At 46.8% G+C, this 25,619-nt stretch overlaps 1 protein-coding gene across 3 annotated transcripts in view; it reads right to left on the minus strand.

The window, feature by feature from the left end:
• The window catches only part of Snx29 (sorting nexin 29), a 386,740-nt gene that overhangs the window by 66,586 nt on the left and 294,535 nt on the right, over window positions 1-25,619 (minus strand). For all 3 annotated transcript variants that reach the window (XM_051167340.1, XM_051167339.1, XM_051167341.1), the window contains 2 exons: window positions 21,086-21,141; window positions 17,292-17,373 (listed from right to left, as the gene is read on the minus strand). In XM_051167340.1, the coding sequence (XP_051023297.1) occupies window positions 17,292-17,373; window positions 21,086-21,141 (138 nt within the window). The remainder of the gene's footprint in view (window positions 1-17,291; window positions 17,374-21,085; window positions 21,142-25,619) is intronic.

Raw genomic sequence — 25,619 nt, forward strand, 5'->3', positions numbered from 1 at the left:
CTATCAGCGTTCAAGTGGCTTAGGGCACGGGGACCAGATGAGAAGTGACTGTAAGGACTTCCAAAGCCAAGGTCCCAGTAAAGAGGCACAGGGTACAGCCCTGGCAAAGAAGGCAACAAGCGGCAGAGGCCCTGAGGTATAGCCCAAACCTCAGGATGAAACAATTGGGGAAAGTTTTTAAAAAAGACTGGGGCAGGGGTGGGCAGGGGGTGCTGATCAACTGCCACTGGTCAGTTTCCTTATCAGCTCTGGGTTTAGAACTGTTTGCATGAAAGATGAGGAAGCCGAAGGGGCATCTGGTCTGGCCATTTTTCCTACTGAAGACTTTCAATGGGATGTGTAACTCCAAATAATGGGCATTGAACCTGAAGCAGGAGATTTGTCTGTGCAGACTCCAGTGCCCCTTCCACACATTTCTTTCTCTTTTTACTTTTTAAAATAGATTTGTCTATTTTACATTACCTTTCTGAGCGTTTTTTTTTTTTATGTTTGTATGCATCACAGCATGCATGTCTGGTGCTTGCCTGATGTGTCTGTGTGTGCACCATATGAGTGTCTGGTACTTGCCTGCATGTCTGGTGCTTGCGTGTGTGTGTGTGTGTGTGTGTGTGTGTGTGTGTGTGTGTGTGTGTGTGTGTGTGTGTGTGCACACATGCACACACGCATGTCTGGTACCTGGGGAGGTCAAAATATTGAGGCATCCCAGGAAATGAGTCACCAGGTAGGTGATAGGAACCGAACCTGGGTCCCCTGCAATAGCAGCCAGTGTTCTTAACCCTCTTTTTAATTTCAGAAAGTTCTCAGAGCTGCAGCCAACTAAAGAGAGGTGACACAACTAAATGCTTATCCTGAGAGCAGAGCCCTGCACCTTCCACCATCCAACAAGTGGTCCATCCTGGGAACAGAACCCTGCACTGTCTAGCAGAAGCTGGGAGAAACAACTTGCCAGAAGAACACAGTGGGGTGCAGGTACTGTAGCTCAGATCTGGAAAGTCCCCAAAGCCCAACATGTTAAAGGTTTGGTCCCTACAGTGAGGTGGTGGGTCTCAGAAGATGTCACAACTTCTCCAGTGGAGTCTATGTGACACATGATACTGTACAACCCGAGGTGACGACCCCGGCCCAGGGAGAGCCTCCTTCCAGGAGTAACTGATTGCAGCCTTCTTGTTTTAGAACATTCTGCCTTTGCTTTTACCTTCTTATCAGAACCTTTCAAACATAACTGTGTTGCTAGGAGATGCCCTAACTTGGAACTGCAGCCAAGGGTCATTCAGGCAATTTTACTACCAAGTTCCATTCCACTTATTAAGAGAAGGATTAATCATAGTTTATATTATGACTTACAAATAAAGTGTTTAAGAAAGCTCCACATAGTGGCAAAAAGAACTAAGAAAAAACTGTCTTGACTCACAAATGTTTGGCATAATGAGAGAACATTAACCTTTGGTAAAGAGGGCACATACATACTGATACCAATCTAATGACTTAAGAATGATGATTTTAAATTTTGACAACATTATTACTCTGTATCTTGTATTTTGAATTGTATGAAAAAAATGTAACCACAGAAACACTCCCATTCCAAAAAATGTGTATAAAAACCTAGCTTGCTTGCCTGCAAAATATACTCAAACTCTCCCCTGGGTTGGTCTGTTTGTCACTTGCCTATCTTTGCCCACCAACGATTTGAGAACCCCTGTTCCCAAGGACCTATACCCAACTGAGACAGTCCGTGGCAAGAAGATGTGGGGTGACAGGGACATTTAAGGTCCTCCATGTGTGCCCTCAAAAAGGAGACGAGGCCTATATCCTTTCTTCCCTTCTCTTTTATTCCACTGACCACGTACTAAAACCACCAAAATCATGAGCCCAAATAACTTTTCCTTTCTTTTTAAAAAAGACTTATTTATTATTTATACAGTGGTTTACATGTACATCTGCAGGCCAGAAGAGGCCATCAGGTTACATTATAGATAGTTGTGAGCCACCACTGGTTGCTGGGGATTGAACTCAGAACCTCTGGAAGAGCAGCCAGTGCTCTTAACCTCTGAGGCATCTCTCCAGCCCAACTTTTCCTTTCTAACTGTACTGTCCCTGGTTATTTTATTGCAGTGATGGGAAGCTGACTAACACAGTGTCCCTTGTACTTAGGAGCATCTTATTAACCCCACTTTACCTGCTCCCTATTCTAGCACAGGCCTAGGGGGACATACTACATGTCACCATACAAAAGGACTCCATCGCTGATCTTTGCCAAGGCAACACACACTCAAAAGTACTGGGGAGTACTTCTGTCCTCCTCAAGGAAAATACAGATCCCATGAGAAACATGAGGAGAAAAACCCAGGAATGGTGACAAGCAGCCCTGCTTCGCACCCAGACACAGGCCAGCCCCCACACCCCCTGCCCTTCTGTGAGTTTCCATGGTTTTCTTAGCCATGTAAGCTGACAGCCTTCCCTTCACCTCCCAACCCACCCCAATGCCACCCCATGGTACCCCCATTAAACTAGCCAAGGTCTTGCCATTGTCAAGTGAGGAATTAGACTGAGCCGGGCTTAGACATGGACTTCACAGTAAAAGATGGACTGACTGGCCTGTCAGCGGCTAATGACTATGAAGGTCCTGCTGCTTGTGTTCACGTGTGCTGATGCCCCTTCTAAAAAGAGGCCCTGCCCACCCTTCCTTCCTGGTCTCTCTTCTAGCTCCCTATGCAGCCCCTTCACCTGAGTCTGAGCTAAGGGCTGAGACGTGCATTGTTATAGGCCCAGTGTGTATTCTCACTCACCGCGGGTGTTTATGATGATGGCAACTACACCCACCCCAGACACCATCAGCTCCTCAGATGCTCAGAAGACAGGGGCAAAGTTCAGAAGATGTGGATGCGAAGTATCACAACACTGCCTCAGACCTGGACAATGGTGGAAACCCGCCCACTCACTTCTTTGACTATTCTTCCCCTAACTGGTGAAGAGAGGCCTTCCCTGACCATCTCACCTAAAACAGCCCTTCCCACAATGTTCTGCCTCCTCATAGCCCATCCTATGTCACTTCCTTCCCAGCAATGAGTGCTGAATAGCTTCGTTATGCCAAACAGTCACTTGAGTACTTGGCCCTGGCCCTGGCACATGGGCATCTTACTTCCTAGCCTCATTAGCATACGCCAGGCCCATAGGACTCCCATACACCTGTTAGCAGGCGCAGCGCTGGGTGGAAAATGGAGTGAATAGATAAGGAAAGACTGTCCAGAAAGAAGCCATGAGCTATCCCCATGCCCCCAGCACCACCTGGCTCTGCTGCCCAAGGGCTTGTGTAAGAGAAAGATATTGGGGACAGCACTGAACCCCGATGAGGCAGAGGAGAGAAAACTTACCCTTTATATAACATGGACAGACCCACTTTCTGGAAGTGTTACAAAAAGTCAGGCTTTTTTTTTTTTTTCCAAAGGAAGAATGAGTCTATTTCACTGTTTTTAATGGGTTCCATCAAAGTTACATTTTTTTTTTTTTTTTTAAATACCACAGAGCTGGGATCATGACTCTCACCTCGTGGATCGATATCTTCAACATGAAACAACATAGGTTCCATCCCCAAGGAAACAACAATCTAATAACCAGCACTGTCCTCCTCACAGACCCTAGGGTTTGGGAGCTGGGTGCCTCGACACCACGCCCTGGTTCTGAACCCTCCCTCCAACTTCTCCCATTGGTCCTAGCCTTGTCCTTGTCTCTGGGCAGGAGCACACCGCGTCCTCTGCCTCACTTCGCTACTGACTGGCCCCAACTCAGTACTGCAGAAAGTTCATGGACCACTCCCTCCGGACTCCTAAAATCACTCCCACAATAGCTTCTGCATGGCTCCTCGGTGGGCCTGATAAAAATAACCAGAGTGTGGCTGCACACATGGCTCAGTCAGTAAGGCACCCACTGCGCAAGCATGAGGACCTGAGTTCTGTTGGGCACTGCTCATGTAAAAGGGGCGTGGTGATGCATGGCTATCTAGCACTGAGACACATGGATCCCCAGGGCTCACTGACCAACCAATCTAGCCAAACAAGTGATCTCTGGGTCCAGGAAGAAACCTAAATAGAAGATGGAGAGTGAGAAAAAGACACACGATGTCAAGCCTCCACACACATGCTCACAGATTAAAATGTGCACACACGCGCGCGCGCGGACACACACACACAGGGATAGATAACAGCTGTTATAATAGTAATGGCTAGATGTAGTACGCACAGAACACAGATAGGTATATGGGTAAGTGAATTCCATATGGCATCATTTTGTTCATTTCTTCAAGCCTCCATAAACTTTGTGGCAGATTCCCATTCTACAGAAACAAACTATGGCTCAGAACTGTTACCTTATTGGGGGACAAATACTGTCTTGGGACAAAGCTGAGATGTGAACTCAGAAGTGACTGATTCCAGGGGACTCAGTCCCAAGTCCCTAACAGCACAAATGAGGAATCCTATCTAAGGAGGAAAAGGCAGAGAAAACTGCAGGGGCACTCAGTGTTTTTGTGGGGAGCTGAATTGTCTGGGTTCCCTAACTTTCTAAATCCTCTATGACCAGTACATATTAATTTTTACAGTTTTAATCCCTTTTCTTTTCTCTTTTCTTTTCTTTTTTGTTTGTTTTTCAAGACAGGGTTTCTCTGTGTAGGCTTGGCTGTCCTAGACTCACTTTGTAGACCAGGCTGGCCTCGAACTCACAGTGATCCGCTTGCCTCTGCCTCCCGAGTGCTGGGATTAAAGGTATGTGCCACCATGTCTGGCTACTTTTCATCTTTTTTAGAAATTGTCTGTCAGTAGCAAGGGGCCACCTAGCTGATTTCCACACTGAAAACAGGCACTGTTAGGGGCTAATTAAGGCTAATCCAAGACTTTAAAATGTCCAAATTGTCTCTGTTGATATTTTTTTTCTGAAGTGACTAATTTTATTTTCTATTAACTTATTTTCAGCTCAAAACCATGTTTGATTACTTGTTCGGGGTAGTAATGCTACAAATGCTGAGGAATCACATTTGTATGATGGTTGATGAGGAACCAGGTTAGAGAGAGAAACAACCGAACATTGAACAATGAGTGCGAACTCTGAGGCCTACTCTCCCATGTACATGCCTGTGTCTTGACATGCACAAGGCCCACTTGGCCAGAGGAGCTGCTGCAGGGGCTACACTGTGGCTAACTACTGACACATTGTCACATGTCATGAATTTCCTGAGCCACTGTCATGGGACTTGCCATTAGATGGTAGAATTAACTGGCTCCTTCCAGGGCCTTCCCAGTCACGAGGTCACTTTTGAGGAGGATACGTGTGGCTCAGCAGAAGCAAGAGCAGCAGCGTCGCTCGGTGTGAAAGGCAGCAGCCCTTGGGGACCCACTGTCCCTCACTGGCTGTGGGCCTGGACTGCTCCTTGCTCTTCCCTCCATTAGGGAGCAGGGTATGCCCAATGTTTGCCAAGGCCACTTAACTAACCTCCACGATCAGCTGAGCAAAGATTCCCACGGTGAAGGGCAGCTCTTGAAGCAAAGGCATTTTCGCCTTTCATTAAATAGATAATTAAAGTTATTGACTAAGTCAATTGATTCTGAGACAACAATGTCTCACTCTTTAGCCCGTGATGGCCTGAAACTTATTCTAATTCAGACTGGCCTCAAACCCATGGCCATCCTCCTGCGCAGTGCCAGCCGCAGTATTGGGAATAGACATGAGCTACCATTCTGAGCTGCTTATTATCTCATTTTCTTTATTGTTTTTTGTAAAAGAAAGAAAGAGAGAAGTAACTAGTTTGAGGATAAAGAAAATAAAGTTGAGTGGGGAGAAAAAAAAGGTGAGGGGATCTCTACACAAAAACTCACCAGTCATTAAAAATAATTTGGTTCTTCTCCATTGTAAACTTAAAAATCATACCACTTAAAAAAAAAAAAACCGTTTAGCCAGGCATGATGGTGCATGCCTTTAATCCCAGCACTCAGGAGGCAGAGGCAGGCAGATCATTGTGAGTTCGAGCACAGCCTGGTCTACAAAGCGAATCCAGGACAGCCAAGGCTACACAGAGAAACCTTGTCTTGAAAACCCAAAAAACAAAGAAAAAAACCAAAACAAACAAACAAACAAAAAAACCAAAGCCAAACAAACAAACAAAACTACCTGCTTAGCTTCTACCATTTAAAAGAAGGAGGTTTAACATTCAAATCTAGGCTGTTAATAAAATGAGAAATTAATCTGCATGACTCAGGAGTTTGAAGTCCTGTGTGGTGATAGCTGGTCAGCCTAAAAGAGCCAAACTGATGCTCTGCCTGCCTGGGTATGCAGACATCTCGATTTTTCCATTTCATTTCCTATGCTACTATACACATTTTTTAATGTTTGAAAAAAAAATGAGAGTAGGCTATAAATTCTCCAGCTGATTTTTTTTCCTTTTTGGCATCTGAAATAAATAACTTTGCAAGCTAGTGTGTGAGGTCTACAGCACTGTTTAATGGCTAAATAACACTTACCCATCTTCTGTGATATTTCTAGAGTGAGCATTGCTTGCTAGGGTAGATTATTTAGATTAGATCCCATGGGTGGTGCAGAGCCCCTCCCTGAGACTCCTCCCCACCAGTCTGATGAGTCCTGTGGAGGAATGCTACGAGACACCAAGACACCCTCACTTCTGAGCACAGGCTTCCCAGTGCTGAGGCATGGTTCCTTGCCTCTCACCATGCAGCAGCATGCCCTAGTTGAGGACTTGCCCTTAGCTCTAAAATGCTGGCAGAAAGATCATGTGACACACACAGGGTGACCCAGGTGGGTAAAGTCAGAGTAGGAAACAGACATGTACCAAAACCACTGTAAGCTGAGGGGACTCAGGGCTGCTTGCCATCGCAGCAGAAGCCAGCTCATAGGAACTGATTACTCAAGTGTTAAAATGAGAAACAATTAAAAAATTGTAGAAAGTGCCAAGGGTTGGCCCTGCAGTCCTGGCCCTTCCCTGAGCCTCTCAGCCCACCGCACTACCTGCAGAAAAGTGCAACAGCACCCCAGCAACTTGGTTAAGGGCGCACTGCCCAAGCTCTCTATTTGCAGAACTTATTTGAGTCTACATGGCCTAAAACATACAGGTACATAACACAGGCTTAGAAATTAAACATTTATTGGCAAGAAATAATTTAAAACCTATTTTAAAACATTTATTCTTTGCTATACATAAAATTTTCCCATTTGTAAAAGATAAAATCAAGCCTGTGAAGCTAATGAGATGGATGTGCTGTCTGCATTTACATCAAGCATGAAATCTTAGTGGAATGTTCAACAGAGCGGGACCTGGAACATCTTCAACATTTGTCAGAGTCGACCAATATTTAGAGATTATAATTAGCAACACTGACAAGACCAGGCATAAATATGCCATACAGAATGGCAGAAACTGTTAGAAATTCCTAGTCCCAACCCAAAATTCATGAGGGTTCTTCATGAAATTCACATCAGCCACACAAACAGCAATCTTTGAACTTAAACATTCTAGCACAATACACTGCTTCCCAAGGACTTTGGGAGTAGTAAAAGTCTTTCTGCATGACGCCCTTACACTTCTATGAATGTGGAAAACCTTCCATGTAATATGAAAGCACTGTTCTTCATGACAGCAACAGTCTCAAACCTGAGCACAGTGTTCCTGTGTCAGCTGGTGTTGAGTGACATGATGGCACACACAGTAAAATGTGCATGCTGTGTGTTCAAGGCCAAGGCAGGTGAAGGTACGTATGCAACAGGCAGTGCTGCCAGAAACACACTGAACTCGTTAATGCTTCATTCTTAATTAATTTTCAGTCACTGTGCCACTCACAAATTCTTTCCTGCTGCCATATTTCTCATGACTCCGAGACTCAGCTCTGTGACCTCCTCCATATGAGGTCATGACCTACAGTTTGAGAAGCTGGGGTTTAGATGGATGAGAGCACCTGGGTGGGTTTGGGGTTTGTTTGCTCTTTCTCTCTGACTTCCTTCTGTCAGCACTGTTCAGGAGACTCAGCCTCATTGCATCATACAGATCTCCAACCTGCTGCTGCCTGTTGCTCCACTGGATGAACGGACACCTTACATATCTATTCTTTATGCCTTTCACAATTGATATTGTGCCCCATTACATGGTTTGATGCTGTTTTGCCTTCACTAAATCTAACTCTTTAGTAAAAGAACTTAGTCTACCTTTCTCCTTGTTGAAGTACAACCCTTAGCAAGTGTCTGATGCAGAACAAAGAGAGGGGAAGACATTGTAACATGGCCCAAAGGTAGCACCTCCTCCCAAGCCAAACTCTAGTCGATGAATGAGTTAAATAATTTCCCAACCCCTTCTTGCTGTAATCTACAAGCTTTCCTGTACACTCAACTTTAATTCAGCCCCTAGGTTATATAATAATTCCTGCCTCATAATGCCAATTAAGATTTTTAGATGTTATTAGTCACAACGTGCAGATATCCAAATTCTCTGGGCCCATCCTAGACGGCTGCTTATTAAGATTCTAGATGCCTGGGAGTTCCCTGCTTCCCAAGTCAGAACATTGTCATCTTTGTGTTATCACCACATTCAAGAGATAAAACCTTCCTATTCAATTAAATTGTCACCTTCATTTTTTTGGTAAGATATGCACTTGACTAGAGTAAGAGAAACAGTTATAACAAAAGCTAATGTCTTGATCAAAACAGATTAGGAAAACTAATCATGGGAGGTCTCATAGCCAAGTGCTACCAGAATAGTCCCATACTCTACCCTTGATCTGAAGGAACATGGGGCAGATGCGACTCCTGGCTGCTGAGAAATACGTCACAATTTCAAAACAGAATCTTTCCCATCATGCATCTAAACTGTAACTTGGACACATGCAGCTCAAGTTTCATGTGTGCGTGTCGGCCTATTCATTCACTTAATAAATGTTTAGTGACATGAACTGATCAATGCCCTAGAGGAGGGAAAAATCAGCACTTACAGCACACTCAGGGACAATGAACAGTATTCAATCACACAGGCAAATTAAACAGGTCAGAAAGTGGCAAGCACTTACAAAGGACATAAAGGACATAAAGGAAGAATGCATGGGTAGAAAGCAAAGGGGCAGAAGATGAAATCAGGCGGAAGTGATAAGGACAACTTCTCAAACACAGAAAGGTTGGGGAATGCACACTCCAAGGAGGAAGGCTAGAAAAGAGTCGAGAAGAGGATAAACACTAAGATTCCAAAGGAAGTCTACAAACCAAATGGGATTGTGAGTGCCCCCAGGCCCTGTCAGACCCTAGAGGAAGAGCCAGGTTGTACACAGAAATTTTTTCTCAACAGTGAGGTTTCCCAAACTTTCATCATATAATTTTCTTTAACAGTCTGAATGTGTGGCATCCTTCTACTCCTGAGGCTGTGATTATCAGAGCTGGCAAGAAGACCAGTGCTTTAAAGTGCTCATTCCTCAAGCCTGATGACCCTAGGATGCATGGTGGTAAAGGACAGAGCTACACAGTTGTCTTCTGGCCTCCACATGTGAGTCCTAGCATGTATCCTCTCACACACATCATACCACACAAGAAATAATAAAAACAAAGAAAGGACTTGCTTGTCAGTGTTTTCAAAGTTCAAGTAAATGAAGTACAGAGGCAACTGGGTATATTATTTGGCACATGGGAAGCTCCAAGAAAACACTACAGCTGTAGCTACTGCCATTGTCATCATTATCATCACTGTGATCAATTACCACCAAATATCACCATTATCACCATCAATCAACCATCATCAATCCTCAACTACCACCATCAACCATCACCACCATGATCATCCATTATCAACCATCATGAACCATCAACCACCATTAACATCATCAACCATTACTATCACCAATCATTATCAATTATCACCATTAATCATCACCATCATCAGCCATAATCATTACCGAACATCATCATCATCAACCATGATTATCATCAATCATTACCATCATCAGTAACCATCATCACCATCAAGCGTTATCACCATCGCCAACCATCATTATCATTTTCAACCATCCTAAACTGTCAATGTCACTATCATCATTATCATAGTCCCTCTCCTTGTTTGGGAGCTTAGTTAAGAAAGAAGTGGTGGGCCAAGAAGACGGTTCAGATGATAAAGTGCTCACCTTCTAAGTGTGAGAACTTGAGTCTGGATCCCCATGACCCATACAAAAAGCCGGGTATGGCAGTGTGCATCTGTAATGCAAGCAACGATGAGATGGGAAGCAGAGACTGGCAGATCCAAGTTTGCTGGACAGCTTGGTGATGCTCCAGGCCAATGTTAGACCCTGTCCTAAACACACAAAAAAGTGGAAGGCAGCTGAGGAGTAACACCTAAAACTGTCTTCTTACCACCACATGCACATGACATTTGTGAGCCCACCTACACACATGTGAGCATCTCCCTACACACACACAGGGGAGAGGATCAAGGTTTTCTCTTAGAGAGCATAGAATCAGAAGGCAGCGCCACCCAGATCCTCAGCTCAGCTCTGCTGCTCACTGCTGTGGGACCCTGAGCATGTACCTAACCAACTTTCTCATACACGAAAATACTTGCTCTCATGAAATAGTGCTGAAGAATAGGACTTGTACATATGAAGTCTGAACAGGCAGCACTTGCCTTAGTCACATTCCCCTTGTCTTTTCTTCATAAGTAGATTAGTGCAAAAGTGAGTAGGGAAGAGGTGGATTTGGTGACACAACTCTGTCACTAAAACTTTCTACCAAGTGAATTTCTTTTACTAAGTCACATGCCTGCCTCCGCTTGGGTTCTTCTAATTGAGGTACTCCAAGCCTGTTTCTTACCACACTTTTGTGGGCTCCCTGCTCTGCACCTGCCCCGTCAGCTGGGCCAGTAGCATTCAGATCCTAGAGCTGAGATTCCTAGTGCCCATCTCCTCCACCAATCCCATACCTAACTGTTGTACGTCCTTTGGGACCTCAATCAGTACAGGACGTATTTTTCACAGCCTAGTCTCTCTGCCCTGGAAAACAGTTTCCACATGGCTGCCAAGTCAGGATGCCTCTTCTAGCTCCAGACAGTGGAGCAGTCTGACAGTCGCGCACTGCTGGGAACCCTGGCACAGAGCTGGGGACTCACAGTCTCCTGGGAGGAGGCTGCTGGCAGCACAAGGAGATAACCTCTCAAGGTTAGGCTTGAAACGCCTTTCTGTATCTGGGAGGGAGGGAGACGGAGATGCACAGCTTAGAGCAACAGCTCCACCTTCTCTGCCTCATTAGGAAACCAGGACTTCTTGATGCCCAGCTCCAGAAAACAAAGACTAAAACTCCCTGCCCTCCTGGTATAATGTGGTAGCTCAGTGGAGATTAACATGATGTGAAGGCCTCCTGAGGCTGGCACGATTCAAGGTCCAAAGACGGACCATGGGAAAGCTCCCCCAAGCCAAAAGGCATTTATTCACCACATGTCTATTTCTTCAAACCCAGAAATAAAATAATCATTACCCCTGTGCCATTGGCCTCGGGGAAGCATTCATCACATAAACAGGAGCCCTAGGAGCTGACATTTGAGCGGCCGCGGGCTGCCTCGGGACAGTTCCTACACACAGCCTCCTGCAACTTTAGGATCAGCACTGGGCTGAGCAGCAGGGGCACCAGCAGATGAGGAGCTGCAGCGTGATGGCACCTGTTCCAGAAGCTTCAGGTTCAGTTCAATTTAGCCCTTACCACAAGGAGAGAGAGACAGGCAGGCACTTAATCCTGATGCAAATTTTATCTGGGCTGGGGCCAGGGAAGCCCTGGTTCTGAATTCTTGACTGGAGAGGAAGAGGTGTGGTGCAGTGTGTGTGTGTGTGTGTGTGTGTGTGTGTGTGTGTGTGTGTGTGTGTGTGTGTATTTACACACTCACATGTATGTGTGGGACAGAGTATAACCAGTGCCTCAGGTGATGTTCCACTCTCCTATCCCCTCAAACCCCCTGCCGGCAGAGTCTCCACAGGCCTCCAACTCATCAAGCAGGCTAGGCTGGTTGCTCAGGAAGCCCCAGGGACCTACCTGTCTCCACCTCCCCAGTACTGGGGCTACAGTACACATTATATGCGTTCTGAGGATGGAACTCAGGCCTCAGGAACACTCCCATCACCAAATGAGCATCTCCCCAGCTCCAGGAAAAGATAGCTCTAAGACTCTTGTGACATGGAGTGTCTACACAGACAACCCTGTGGGTGTGGGTGCCTCGGAGGAACATGGCTGCAGCAGCTCTACTCAGTAGGTCCTCTCCGTGCATGCAGAAGGTCCTGCAGGCACTATGTAGGTGTTCCCGACAATCCTGGGAGACCTAGCATGATGCTAGAGAGTACAACACAGTGACTCCCATATTTTGGATGTTCACTGCCGTTCCTGGTTTTTCAATATCAGAACTTGCCCAAAGCCATTTAGCTAAGTGAGGACTGTGAAGGGTCATATTCACACAAATCACATGTGCTCAGCCTTTACATGTTGTTACATGTGGCCAAGTCCACACTTCATGGTGTACTGTAGGCATGTTCTGTCACTGCCAACCATTTCCTGCCATTCTCATTAAGATGTAAGGTCATGAGGGAAAGCTCAGTGTCAAGCCTGGCTTGCCACTGGCTCTGCATGTTTTAAGCACAGGTACGCCATATAGCAGGTCTTTGGTCATCAGCTTAGGGACAAATAAATCATACAAAGAAAGGGGGGAAATCCTATTTGTAAAGATAAAACCAAGAACAGAGAACAATTGTGACACCTGAGACCAAAAGGAATTTCCCAGGAGGTCTGAGTGCTCCAGGAGCAGCTGGGGGCTATGGCCTACAATCCCCAGACACTGGGTGCTGTGGGAGGGAAGGCTTTAAAAAAGAAGACTGCACGAGCATTTCTCATGGCCTGCAGCACATTAGCCAGCACTAGCTGGAGAACTCACAGTCACCACAGGGACACGCCTGCAGTAGACTCTCCAGGCCACCATGCTCACAGCAGACACAATAGGTGGAACCCAGTACAAATGGGAGGACGGAGCTTCCGCCTTGCAACTGGTTGGTGCCTTTCTCCAAATGTGAACTGTCACGGGCTAGGGCTGAGGCTTCTCCAGTGCATACTTCAGCACTGCAGCTGCCATTTCTGAATGCAGCTCTGTTGTCTTTCTTACTTAGCAGACTGCCTCCCTCTGCAGAGCGATGAAGCCTGAGATAAAAGAGACCTGAGGCACACAAGTACAGCACCTCAGGAAAGAGGATGAAAGAAGAACCAAGAAACCCAGGCCTGGAGGCCAAAGACATTTCCCCCTCTAAACCTCCTCAGGCCCCTATAGTCTACTGAGCACCTGTAATCTATTATTGATAGGGGAAAATAAAAACTCCAGGTGCCCTCCACACCCATGCTCAGTGCATGAGCCTCCAGCCACTCTGGCTACATGTATTTCTTTGGCAGGACTGGGACAGTAGAGGGGTGCTCAAATACTGGGTGAGTCTTCCTAGGGTACCCCTTTCTTCTCAGCCCTGACAACACTCTGTGGCCTCTAGGAAAGAGAGCTATTCTAGAAGGGCCTTGCTGAAACACTGAAAGGAAACCTAATCGGTTCACACTTCTGGTGGGTGGATTCAAAGGCTGAAATTAATCTCACATGGACAACAGATGCCAGGTGTAGTTAGAAAACGGGTATTTCAGAGGGAAGGACTCGAGGGCCTGGAACATATGTTAATTTAGTAGCTGTACCACTTGCCAGGTGGTGGGGGAGGGGTGATGGCTTGTTCTAAGGTCCATGATTACTCCTTAAACATTTCTGTTGGCTAACAGCACAGATCTCCAACTTGTTTGGAAGTTGGGTTATCTAGAGAATCAGATTAAATATTTGCAGAGGCATAAGCTAAAAATTTATTGATCAAAAGCAAACTTAATTACATTGCGTGAAAGTGATGGGAAATCAAACGACAAACACAACTGCGTACTAAAAGATATACTAAAAGAGGGAGGGATGGAGCGAGGGAGGGAAGGAGGGAGGATGAGAAGACCCTGCACTGAGGTGGCTTCCTGTGGGTTTGTTCCCTTCTGACTTAGCTCTGCTTCACCATTTTGTCTGTGGCTACTGCCTTTGGCAGCCAGACATCAGTGGGCTGCAGAGCGTGGGAAATCCTCATGATGAAAAGCACTGAACTGCAAAGACACTGGATACTAGTGTTACTTTTGTTCTGAAAATTGCCAAAATGCCACTTCTCACTTTGGGCGCGCTACGGGCGAAGGAGCAGCAGCCATCGTACCACGCTCCTGAGGACGAGCTGCCCCTGTCAGAATGCTCTTCTGCATTTGCACAAGCACAGGGGCTGAGAGTTCGTGTCTGTGCAATGCAGGTAAACTGTGTTCGAGTCTTTGGCGTTGGAGAACACAGTCTCTGTGCCATCCCGAACGAGGCCGACTTTAGGGGCCTGACATTCCACCAACAATATGTCCTGAGGGAACAACCCTGAAGTCCTGCTATAACAGAAGTGGTGACTGGGTACAGCAAACTGCTTCCACAACTTCTTGGGGCAACTGCGAATGTCTCGCTTTTGTGCTTAGCAGACTAGAAGAGAGTACATGAGTGTGCGTGCACGCATGTGTACATAGTGCACACTGCAGAGGTCCAGATGTCTGCTCATTTTCTCAGTGATGCAGGTGGCTCTCTATACAGCAAATCAGATCCAGGTGGGACCCCTCCCTTGAGAATAAAGGCAACCGTTACCAGCCATTTTTCTAGGAGTTTCTAAAGAGTTTAACTGTACCCACAGTCGGTATTTTGATTTGAATGTAAACTCCTTCCCACAGGCTCACACATCTCTCCAGGAGGTGGAGTCCTGGAGGAGGAAGTAGGTCACTGAGGACAGGCCTTGAGGTTCTAAAGTACAGCAACACCTCTCTGCAACCTGAGTGCAGATGCATTGTGACCAGCCACCCTCTCACTCTGCCACCATGTCTTCCCTGCCAGCTGTAACATCTTCCTTGCAGTGATAGACTGTGTTCCCCTGCAACTGTCAGCCAAAATAAAACTTCCTCCCTTAGGTTGCTTTTTAATAAGGGTAATATTTTATCATGGCAGCAGGAAAGTAGCCAAGATAGTAAGACCGAATAGTTTGAGCTTAAAAAGCCATGCCACTAACCGTGTGCTTACCCAAGTCTTTTGTTTCCTCATAGTCAGGCAGGCCTCACAAAGTTGCTGTGAGCACTGAGTGAGCCAATTCCTGCAGCATGCAAGTCAGAGTGGGGGTGGGTGGGGAACCTGCAGCTAGTAATTATTGTTTATGTTACTAACTTTGCCTCTTCACGCCTTATGCCAGTGTTCCCACCTGGCAGCACCCTTGACTTTATGCTCTTTTCACTATTGTGAATTTAGTATTATTCTTTAAGCTGACTCATTTCCTATTTACTTAAAATATATTTTTAAAGAAATTGTACCTCATCATGGTACATGGGAAAACAGAACTGTGTCATAACTGAGAGGCAAATGTAAAAATAAACACAGTGAAAACAAATGACACCTGTTGTTGCCCAAAGGTGTTGGTCACCAGCCTCCTGTGTTATGTAATCTGGAGACAGGAGCGCATAGAGCTGTTCTCTAGAGACTAGACAGGCACGTCTAACCCACAGCCCATGGGCCACATGTGTTCCAAAATAGTTATGACTGTGACCAACACGTTGTAGATGACAGCATCAATCTGTAATGTCAGATAGGTAGGCACCCCGCACTAAAAGCACAAGAACAGCCAAAGCCCTGCCATCTGAGCTCCAGCTCCTCTCTTCTAAACTCCTAGCACAGGAGACCCTGCTGCCCCCTCCCCAGGAGGCACAGTTCCCAAGCTGCGTGGCCCCACAGAAGCTTCTGTCCCCACAGAGACTTTTTCCTAGTCCTGCAACAACTTGGCCGCCATGGACACAGCTAGTAAGCACCTGAAACACGACCAGCCGGACCAAGGAACAGAAATGCTCAGCTTATTGGCTTTAAATAATTTCGATCTAAACAGCCATGCGTGGCCAGTGGGCTAGTGGCTGTGGTAGGAGCAGCACAGTTCCACTGAGGAAGCTGCACAGGGCTCTCGCAGGTGCGGGGTCACTTGTGGTTATGCCCTCAGCTGCCTGCAAAGGAGACCTTCGGAAGTAGACAGTAAGTTGCCACAGGACGCAATGGAAGATCGTCTATTCCAGCCTTCCTCACTGGTGAAGCCCCATGTGGAGCTTTCCTTTTTAGCTCCCTATGAGGAACTAACATCTTTCCTTGTTGTTAGCTATAGAATTACTTAAAATAACCAACTGCATTTCCATTTCACAGCGGCTGCCAGGAAGCCCTTAGGAAACTCAGAGTACCGGGGAAGACCAGGTTGGACACCTCAGGGTAACACAGTTTCCACCTTTTCCCTTCAAATAAGCCCTTTGGGTTTACATTTTATTTGACCCTGGTATATTTCTCACTTTTTTTTTTATCATTCTTTTCTATTGCCTTGAATCTAAAGGACATGCATTGTTTTTAAAAAGTCTTATAAGTAATGCCCAGTGGTACCACTTGTATCCATTATCAGTGGCATAGAAAACACTATACAATGCTTCCTAAAATGTTTCCAAACACCAACAAGAAGCACTGTAATATGAGGGCTAATATACATGTTATATAGCGAACTAGAGACTTAAACAGCAAAGTCCCCACAAGTCTGGTTGCAAACCCACTGCAGAGCCAGACCCTGTGGTGCGCATGCGAATGGTGCTTAGACACCTATGAGGAGCGAGTGGAGACGTCGGCGGGCTTTGCCTGTCAAGCACCTAGGGCCCTTTCTCTTGCCGTGAGTAACCTAACTGGGCACGGTGGCACACACCTCCAGCCCAGGCTACGCACCAACATGCTGTCTTAAAACAACAACAAAAGCATAGTCAGGCTTCCCTTCGTGCAATCTCATCTTCCTGTGCCCAGTCACGCGGTTGATGAGATCAGTGCCAACCTGGGTGCTAGCAATGGGTACGGGAGCCAAACTGAGCCAGCCATGAAAACCAACTCCTTCACCTAACCCCCAAATTCAGCCATACACCCAAAATCCCAGATAGATTATGAGATGTGACCCAGGTGTTGACGGAAGCCATGCAGATAGGTTGAGTACATAGTGCTGCCGGGAAACAGCCACACATGGCGACAACAGGAAACTACATGCACACCCTCCTGCGTGCCTGACCAACCAGTGCAGCTCCTGCCGATATACAAATGGTGCCAACATGCAAAGCACCACAGCTTCACAAACGTGATGTGTGCACGAATCCCAGGCACTTACCTGATACACATGGAAGGCGTTGGCTGCTTTGCCTCGGAGGAACACAGAAGGGATCCAGACATTGATCAGCGCCCGATTTGATCTGATCAGAATAAAGAGATGAGAGGGGCCGTTTTTATTTACAAAAAAGCCAAAGCAGGCTTGGAGACCATTTTCTCCTATAAAAGCCATTTCCAACAGAACACTGATATAACTGACATGACACCTACCACTGAGATAAGGACGTGCTTAGTACTTACCACCAGACCTCAGAAGAGTATCTCTCAGGACCTTGGGTTAAAGTATACGTAGACACATACATATACACACACGTATACATATATATGATATATGTATAAACGGATATGTATGCATATTTAAATTTACTTATGTAGTGTATTCTCTAGAGGAAACAGTTTGATCTTGGGTTTTTACCAGCTAGGTGACCTTGGCCTAGGAGGCAGCTGAAGCTCAGTCAGCACATCTGATAAAGGAACAGCCATAGGGGGCCCTGGGAGGTCACACACAGTAACACCCAGTTTCTGGAGCACCCCATGGAACCACAGGCCTCTCCACTACCCTGATTTCTGACCCTGAGCTCCATTTTCACACAACAGCTCAGGGAAGCAATGCTTGTGGTTTTCAAAGTGATAGTAGCTACCTGGGGCTGGGGTGAGACAATAGTAATGACAATTTAGAAAACTCAGACGCCAGCTACAAATACACCCTTCTGATTTCCCGGTGCATAGTGCAGTCATACTTTACTTAGCTGGCAACCTGATACACCCGAAGGAAGAACTATGCGGAACCGGTTCCAGCGGACTGGCCTGTGAGCGTGTCTACAGGGCATGCTCCTAATTGAAAACTGAGGGAAGAGGCCCACTCTGTGACAGCACTGCCCTCCTAGGTAGATGGGCCTGGGTTATATAGGAAGGCAGCCGAGTGAGCGAGAGGAAGCAAGCTGGCAGGCAGCGCCCCTCTGTGGATTCCGCCTCAGGCTGCTGCCTTGAGTTCTCTGGATGATGGACAGCAGTGCACAAGCCAAATAAGCCCTGTCCTCGCCAGCTGCCTTTGGTCATGGCGTTTATCACAGCAACAGAGAAGCTAAGTAGGACAAGCAGTCTGAGACAAGCACGATTTGAGCTGAAGCACACGGAGGCACAGGTCAGAGGCAGAGCACAAGCCCGTGACTCGTTCCATTTGCAGCACCATCAGAAAGGAAACCAAGTACAAAATCATTTCCTGAGGACACGAACTACACAGCTCCACACTTTCATTTACACTAACTCACTCAATCCCCAGGAAAAGTATTTAAGGCACATTTAAGGGCACTTTGGTTATATGATAGTCTGTCTTATGGGGTGACTTGAGGTACACAATGCCCATCCCAGCACAGCTCCACCACAGGGCTATGGCTGAGACCTTCAGGTGCAAGCTGGTAGCTGTCTAGGCATGGCGTCCTTTCTGAAAGGCCCTCTCTTACCTCTACCTAGAGCTATCCAGGGAGAGAGGCCTTCCCTGAGCACCCCTGCTCAGAACTCATCAGCATCTTGGGCTTGTAGCATAATTGCAGATGCCAGGTGGTTTGTGGGAGACTCAGTGACCTCCATGACCTCACAATGTCCAGAGTAGAAAGTACTCTATCTTCACAAAGGAATAACCCTCAGGTGAGTGGCCCCATGGCCCTGGTACTTCTATGCTCTGGGCCAAGGTAGTGATCCTCTTCCAGGGACAATGAGCCCTGAATGACCATGTGTTCAAGGTTCAAAACATAATCAACAACTCTGGGCCACCTAGTGGGTCTGTGTACCCAATGGCACTTCATAGGCAAAGGTCCCAAAGCTGTGCCTGTGCCTAGAGCACCCCAGAGCATTTCTGTCACCTAGACAGGGGTACAAAACAGCATGCCCCGGTAATGTTCCTTTCCCTACACTGCTAAGGCCAGGGATCCCTCAAGGGCCAAAGCAGGCAACCCTAGCCTGGGCCACACATTCTCTTTCCAGGCCATTTACTACACTGTGTTGGAAGTGACTGCCTGTGTGAGCCTCTCCTGCACATCAGCCCCTTTTGGTCCTCTAACCCTCCTCCTGTTCATCACTCATCTATTCCGTTAGGCCTACTATGTGGCAGATACAATACCAAGTACAAGAGACAAAGGAACTGAGAAAATATGCAGCTCTCTCCTTCACCATGAAAGGGAGACAAATTATACAAATTATTCTATATGGCCAAAGAAAATAGTATGATTTGTGTTTTAATTTTTATTGAGGCATGGTCTAACCTGGAGACTGTCTCGTGTGTATTTGGGGATGCACCTGTACTAGCTTGGATCTTTGGAATCCCAAAGGCCCATGTGTTAAAGGTGTGGTCCCTGTCTGTCTGTGGTTCCAATAAGAAGCACAGGACTTTTAACAAGTAAGGCCCAGGGGAAGGGGATGATGATGTCACAGGCTTCCCCTAATTGTCTTTTCTTTCTAGCATCTTGAGGTAAGCAACTTGCTGCCAATCATCACAGCCTGCCTTGTCACACACCCAAGAACCATAGGTCTGCCTCACCATTTATTGAAACCTATGAGACAAAACAACCCTCTTCACTCAGTACTCTGTTACAGTACTAAGAAGCTGACTGACACAGTGTGTATTCTATTGGTGATGGGCTCCATGTCATAGGTGTCTGTATCTTTATCGATATCATTTCCATCTATGTTGTGCTTAACTGCTTTATAGTGTCGCTCAAGTTCAGCTTCTTTCTAGCTGTTCTATTACTGGAAGTGGGGTATGTAATCTCTGGCCGCCATCACAGAACTGGCTTTGCGTCAGTCTGGTTTTATATCATGTGTTATAAGGCCCTGTGGTTAGGGCATACTTGCTGGAGGGCCAAGCTCATCTTCGACTTTGATCTTTCTTCTCCCTCCCTTGTTTTCTAATCCACCACATCCACCCCCATGGCAGCCTCCAAGACAGATGGGTCATCAATGTCCTGCGCTGTCCATAGTCTCACTACGGCTGCTAACATACTCTTCAAAGCTGGCTCCAGATTTTCACCCCATGAAAATGGACACTAAGGCTCAGTGACATGGGCTTATATTTGAGGTCATAATGTTGTAAGTGTAGTGCCTAAGACTTCAGGTCTCCTAACTCTAGACAAGATGTTCTTTCTAATGTCCTGCCTCCCCCATGCTCTAAAAGTCGCCTTTCTGAATGGCCCTTCTCATAGGGAGGTAGACAAAGGCTCACTGTGTCTAGCTGGCCATGAGTTCCTGGATCTAAAACTGGAGGTTCTCCTGGGCCCTGAGCCCCATGTTTCTGAGGAGGCCGAGGGGACTATGGCTCCACAAACAGAACATGTCTGAAGAATAACTGCCCACTCAGGGGTTACCAGCAGAGCCATCAGACAGAATTGGGGCCAGCCAAATCCAGTGCAGACTATTATGGGTGGGCCAGACTAGGGACAGCAGCAGGGAACACGGGGCTGCAGCAAGGTGAAAAGTGGCATGTAGGCCCTGTGCAAAAGGACCATCCATGCTGCTCAGCTGACCGTGGCCTTGCAGGAGTGACAAGTGAAAACTCTATGTGACATCTTCCCAATTTTAAGTGTCAAGTCAAGACCAAACTGATTCTTGAATGCCCAAGGGAGAATAAAGCACATTAGATGGCCTGGACCTCAGAAAACGTCCCAAGCTCTACAACCAAATGGACCATGTGTGACCTCATGGGCCTCTCAGCCTTCCCCTGTAGACTTCAGGACGCAGGACGGCAGCAGAGTTACCAGGGTTCGCTCTCTAAGGGCCCTCGGAGCACTTGCACAGACTTACATTTCAAAATCTGACAAACTCTGGTCTTCAGATGTTTGGCTCAGATCTCCAGGCACCTGCAGTTGGGAAAGGGGGTGGGGGGAGAATGAATGGGTTACCACAGTTTGCACAGTCATCAAAAACTTCTGTCTCTCGTGTCCCTGAACATTTCCTCTCACATGAGGCGGGGGAGCGGCTACTGGAAACAATAAGATTTCGTGGAGGGCTGCCTGGGGATGGTGCTGCAGTCATAAAAACATTCTGCCACGTGCGATCTCAATTATCTTTACAAAAAAAGCACTGTTAATCCTATTGAGATAATCACAGGCATAGAAAGCATGGAATTTTGGAGCCATAAAGGACTAATTAGGACTGGAGACATAAGATATCATCTGTGCAATGAAAAAAACATCTATTGTCTGCATGAGGAGTATCACAAATGTCACTCCCAGTATATGATCACAAAAGGCCACTGCCCCCTCAAAATGGCTGTCCTTTTGCCCCAAGCAGAAAGAGGAGGAGGTTCCTGACTGACAAGAGCTATGTTAAAACATGACTGGTGACAAAAATCAAGCAGTGTTATGATGGTTCCTCCCAATGCTGCTTGGGGACCTAGCCATACAGCACAGAGGCGAGTGTGAGGGCCCGGAGCATCAGTAGTGTGTGGCCTCCAGTGATGCCCTAACCCCTACCATCGGACCGGGAATTCATTGTCAGGGCTGGTACAAGGGCTTACAATAGCTATACCCTGACTACACAATGCCTGTGCTGAAAGCTAAACTACAGTGATGCCAGCAGTGAAGCCGGGAGGGGCTTCCTCCTGCCATCTGGTTGAAATTGACTAGGACTTTAATAACATGGACAGAGAAAAAGAAAGCACCTGAAACAGAGAACAGTGTGGGGAAGTGAGGAGAAATTATCGACAATATCTATCAATTTTCACGACAATCTGAGGGGCCGGTGCTGTCTCCCTCACCTAACAACATGTGAGATCAAGACTTGGAGCTTCCATCCAGGAGGCAGATAAAGTTAGCTCTGTCCAATTCAAAGCCTTCTGCTGAAGAGACCAGAGAAACCAGGTAGAAGAAGCCGCCTGCGGCCCTCGTGTAAGGAGGGCTGGAAGAGACTAGAAGGAACACAGCTCAGCTGTAGAGACGCTGCAATGGGTGGATTCAGAACCATCTGGAAGACTGGTAGGGCGCACCTTCAGGGCCATGTAAGAAGGCCTGTTAAACAGCTTTTACAGAGAAATGGAGAGAGCGCTACCCTCGCTAATACACAACAGGCAGGTGACAGGAGCTATCGCTGACAAGCAGGGAACAAGACTGAGGAGAGAGACTCATTTTTCATTGCCCATCTTTCTGTAAGAGGAAGTGAGCTATCTTCTGAGATGCTTGAAAAATGTAGGTTAAAAAAAAAAAAGAAGAAAGAAAAGAAAAATGTAGGTGTTTCTGAAGAATGAGTTGACTTTCTCTCCATTATGTAAAGAACTCTAAGATAGAAAGACAGATCTGTAAATGAGGAGTGTCCTGGTGCAGGTGTGGCCCTAAGGCAGCCAGGGCGCCGGCATGGAGATCTAAGGCCTACCTATTACCTGTGCCTGCTTTTGCATCAGAAACCTGCAGATGTGAAACTCACGGTGCTGACAGCAGGCATGCCCTGTGGAACTTTGGCCACTGGATGTTCACCATCAAACTTTTGTGTTTTGCTCTTGTGAGACAGGCTCTCATATAGCCCAGGCTGGCCTTGAGCTCTCTATATAGCTGAGGGTTACTTTGAACTTTTGATCCTCCTGTCTCCACCTTCCCAGTGCTGGGATTACAGGCATGCAGAACTCCTGGTTTATGTAGTGCTGACAGCGGAACAGAGGCCTTTATGCATGTTCAGCAAGCACTCTCCCGACTGGCTGCACCTCCAGCCTGTGGTGAACCGCGCATGCACTTTGAAATAGAGGACTACCAGTAATAACCTTAATAAAAAGTGCAGTTGCTACCAAAGTGTACTGCTGATAAAGTTTGATAATATACATAAAAGTCTATTTCACAATGCTCATGGCTGGAGTAGTCCCTAAGTGTAACAATGTCTGTGGGTCAATACAGTTAGAACAAAATACAATTAGAAGATGACAGCACATTTAGAGGAGTCTCCATTACCTATTTTGAACTTTTCCCCTGTATCCTGTAATGAAGATGTTTTACTTGATGCACATTCTAGAGCAATCTATATATCTATCTTATTATTAGGCAAATATTCTTTCTCCAGCTTCTTCTGGGCCTGTTTCAGCTTACTAAGTTGCAGAAAGCCAGATGGGAAAGACTATTGTCTACAGAGTCACTGGTGTCGGCATGGGAAAGGACAGAGTCAGGGCCTGGAGGCCATGCGTCCTGCCTCCCAACCCTCTGGCACTCATGTGGAGTGCAGGCCTGGCAGGACTCTAGTGATGGAGGGGCAGCTCTCAGCCACTGCTCCTCCTTGCATCTCTCCTCAGCACCTGAGGCTAGGGACAGTTCTGGCTTAACTGAGGAGGAACTCACTGTCTGTAAGGACAGCAGGTACCTGTGCACAAGAGCCACCATCTTAAAGACAGCATCCCCAGAGAGCCTACCTCAGAAGGCCCTCTGAACATGTGTCCCACAAATGGACACCAAGGGCAAACCAGAGGGAAGGAGAGGAGAAGACAGGGCAAGCATCAAGCTGCCGCCATTGCAGGACAAAGCACTTCCCCAAGGAGGAGGCAGCACCAGGTGTTTTCCTGACAGTAAGTGTCCCTCAGGGATGCTGGTTTTCTGGGAACATTCTAGACAGTGAATATAAGTGCTCAAAGGTTGTTAAGTCCTGCTGGCTTAGAGGCTTTTCTTCTAATTCTGTGGCATTACCAGGATCAGGAAGCCAGGAGATATTTATATGCCTTCCTCAATACTGGAGACGCTGCTTGGGGGAAAAAGTCTGTGACCTTGGAAGCCTTTGGAGAGCCAGGCTGGTGACCCAGCCAGACTGCACCAACTACACAGTGGTGATGGAGGGTCAAGGTCAACATACATCTGAAGTGTATATGTTCTGCCATCTGTCCAAAGTCACTCCAGATGTCTTTTGGGGCTCAACCAATGTCCAAAAACTACCCTTTTTCTATTTTAGTGCTGGGGATACCATTTACCACACCACGGCTCTCTCCACTAAGTTATACACCCATTCTCCTTTTTTATTCTGTATTTTAGAAAAGGCCTTGCTGGGTTAGCAAAGATGGAACCCAGGTGGGCCTTGAACTTGGAATCTCCCTACCTTAACTTCCAAAGGTCTGTGCCGCCAGGACTGGGCAGAATGCTGATTCCATAGCATATTCAGGCAATAAATAGAGTGGGGCACTGGTATTTTATAAGGAAAATCTGCTCCCTTAGACTTCCTGAAACCTGAGGAATCTAAGAAGACCCAGTGCTGGGCTGTGGTCTCTTCTTTGGCTTGCCCTCCACGCACACATAATGAAATGGCCACCACAGTATATCATTTGACTGACCCCAGGGAAAGGCTGTTCTCTATTGGCCTGTGGTCTAGGCAGTCATGAGGCAGCAGTAAGGTACAAGGATAGGCAAATCCCATCATTGGAGAAACAGACCAAATGGATTCTGGAGCAAAAGCCTCCAGTGCTATGCATAGCAGGGTAGAGAATGGGAGATGAAATGGCAGAACCCACTGGTCACTACATACTACCCTCATTATCACTGTGGAACTCTGTCTAGTGTCCTGTCACTCTGGCTTACTAGTTACCAAACTTAAAAAGACACCAGAGGGTCTGCCCCCAAATGCCTACTATGTGCTCCCTAAACATTTTTGAAATTCTAAGGGGAAGGAGAGGAAAGGGAAGAACAAAGAGACAGCAAGAGGGAGAGGGGAGGAGAGAGGAGGAAAGGAGGAGAGGAGAGGAGAGGAGAGGGGAGGAGAGGAGAGGAGAGGGGAGGGGAGGGGAGGGGAGGGGAGGAAAACAGAACAGAAAAATAGGAAGAGAAAAGGGACCATTATTATCTGGCTTGTTCAAGCCATAGGGGAAAAGCACAGCATCTCCCAGGACACAGATCAGGACATAGGTACAGATAGAAAAGGTGGACAGGAAACAGGGCCTGATGGTGAAGCTGCGCCAGAAGCTGTAAGCTCAGCTATAGGGGGAGGATGAGACAAGAGGATCACAAGTTCAAGGCCAGCCCAGGCAATATGGAGACACAGAACCTGTCTCAAAATAAAAAAGCAAACCTGTACCTGCAATCACAAGGGGCAAATAACAAAATGTCTCTATGTGTCATCTAAGGCTCCCTGTACTACAGAGCATTTTCACAAAGAGCTCAGCCAGCAGCGGTGAGCCAAGGTGTCATCTCTACCCACAGAAAAGGCATGAGGACTCAAGTGAACAAACAAGAAGCACCAAGTCAGGAGCCCATTCCAGGCCCGCTGCCTGCTCAGGAGCACCAGACACTAGGAAGAAATGGAATCCATCCCTACGTGGGGACATGCCCTTGTCTCCTCCGTGAAGGTTAATGCAGCTGAGCAGGTCAGGGACCTGGCTCAG

Source organism: Acomys russatus, chromosome 25 (assembly GCF_903995435.1).
Source record: "Acomys russatus chromosome 25, mAcoRus1.1, whole genome shotgun sequence".
Taxonomy (NCBI): domain Eukaryota; kingdom Metazoa; phylum Chordata; class Mammalia; order Rodentia; family Muridae; genus Acomys; species Acomys russatus.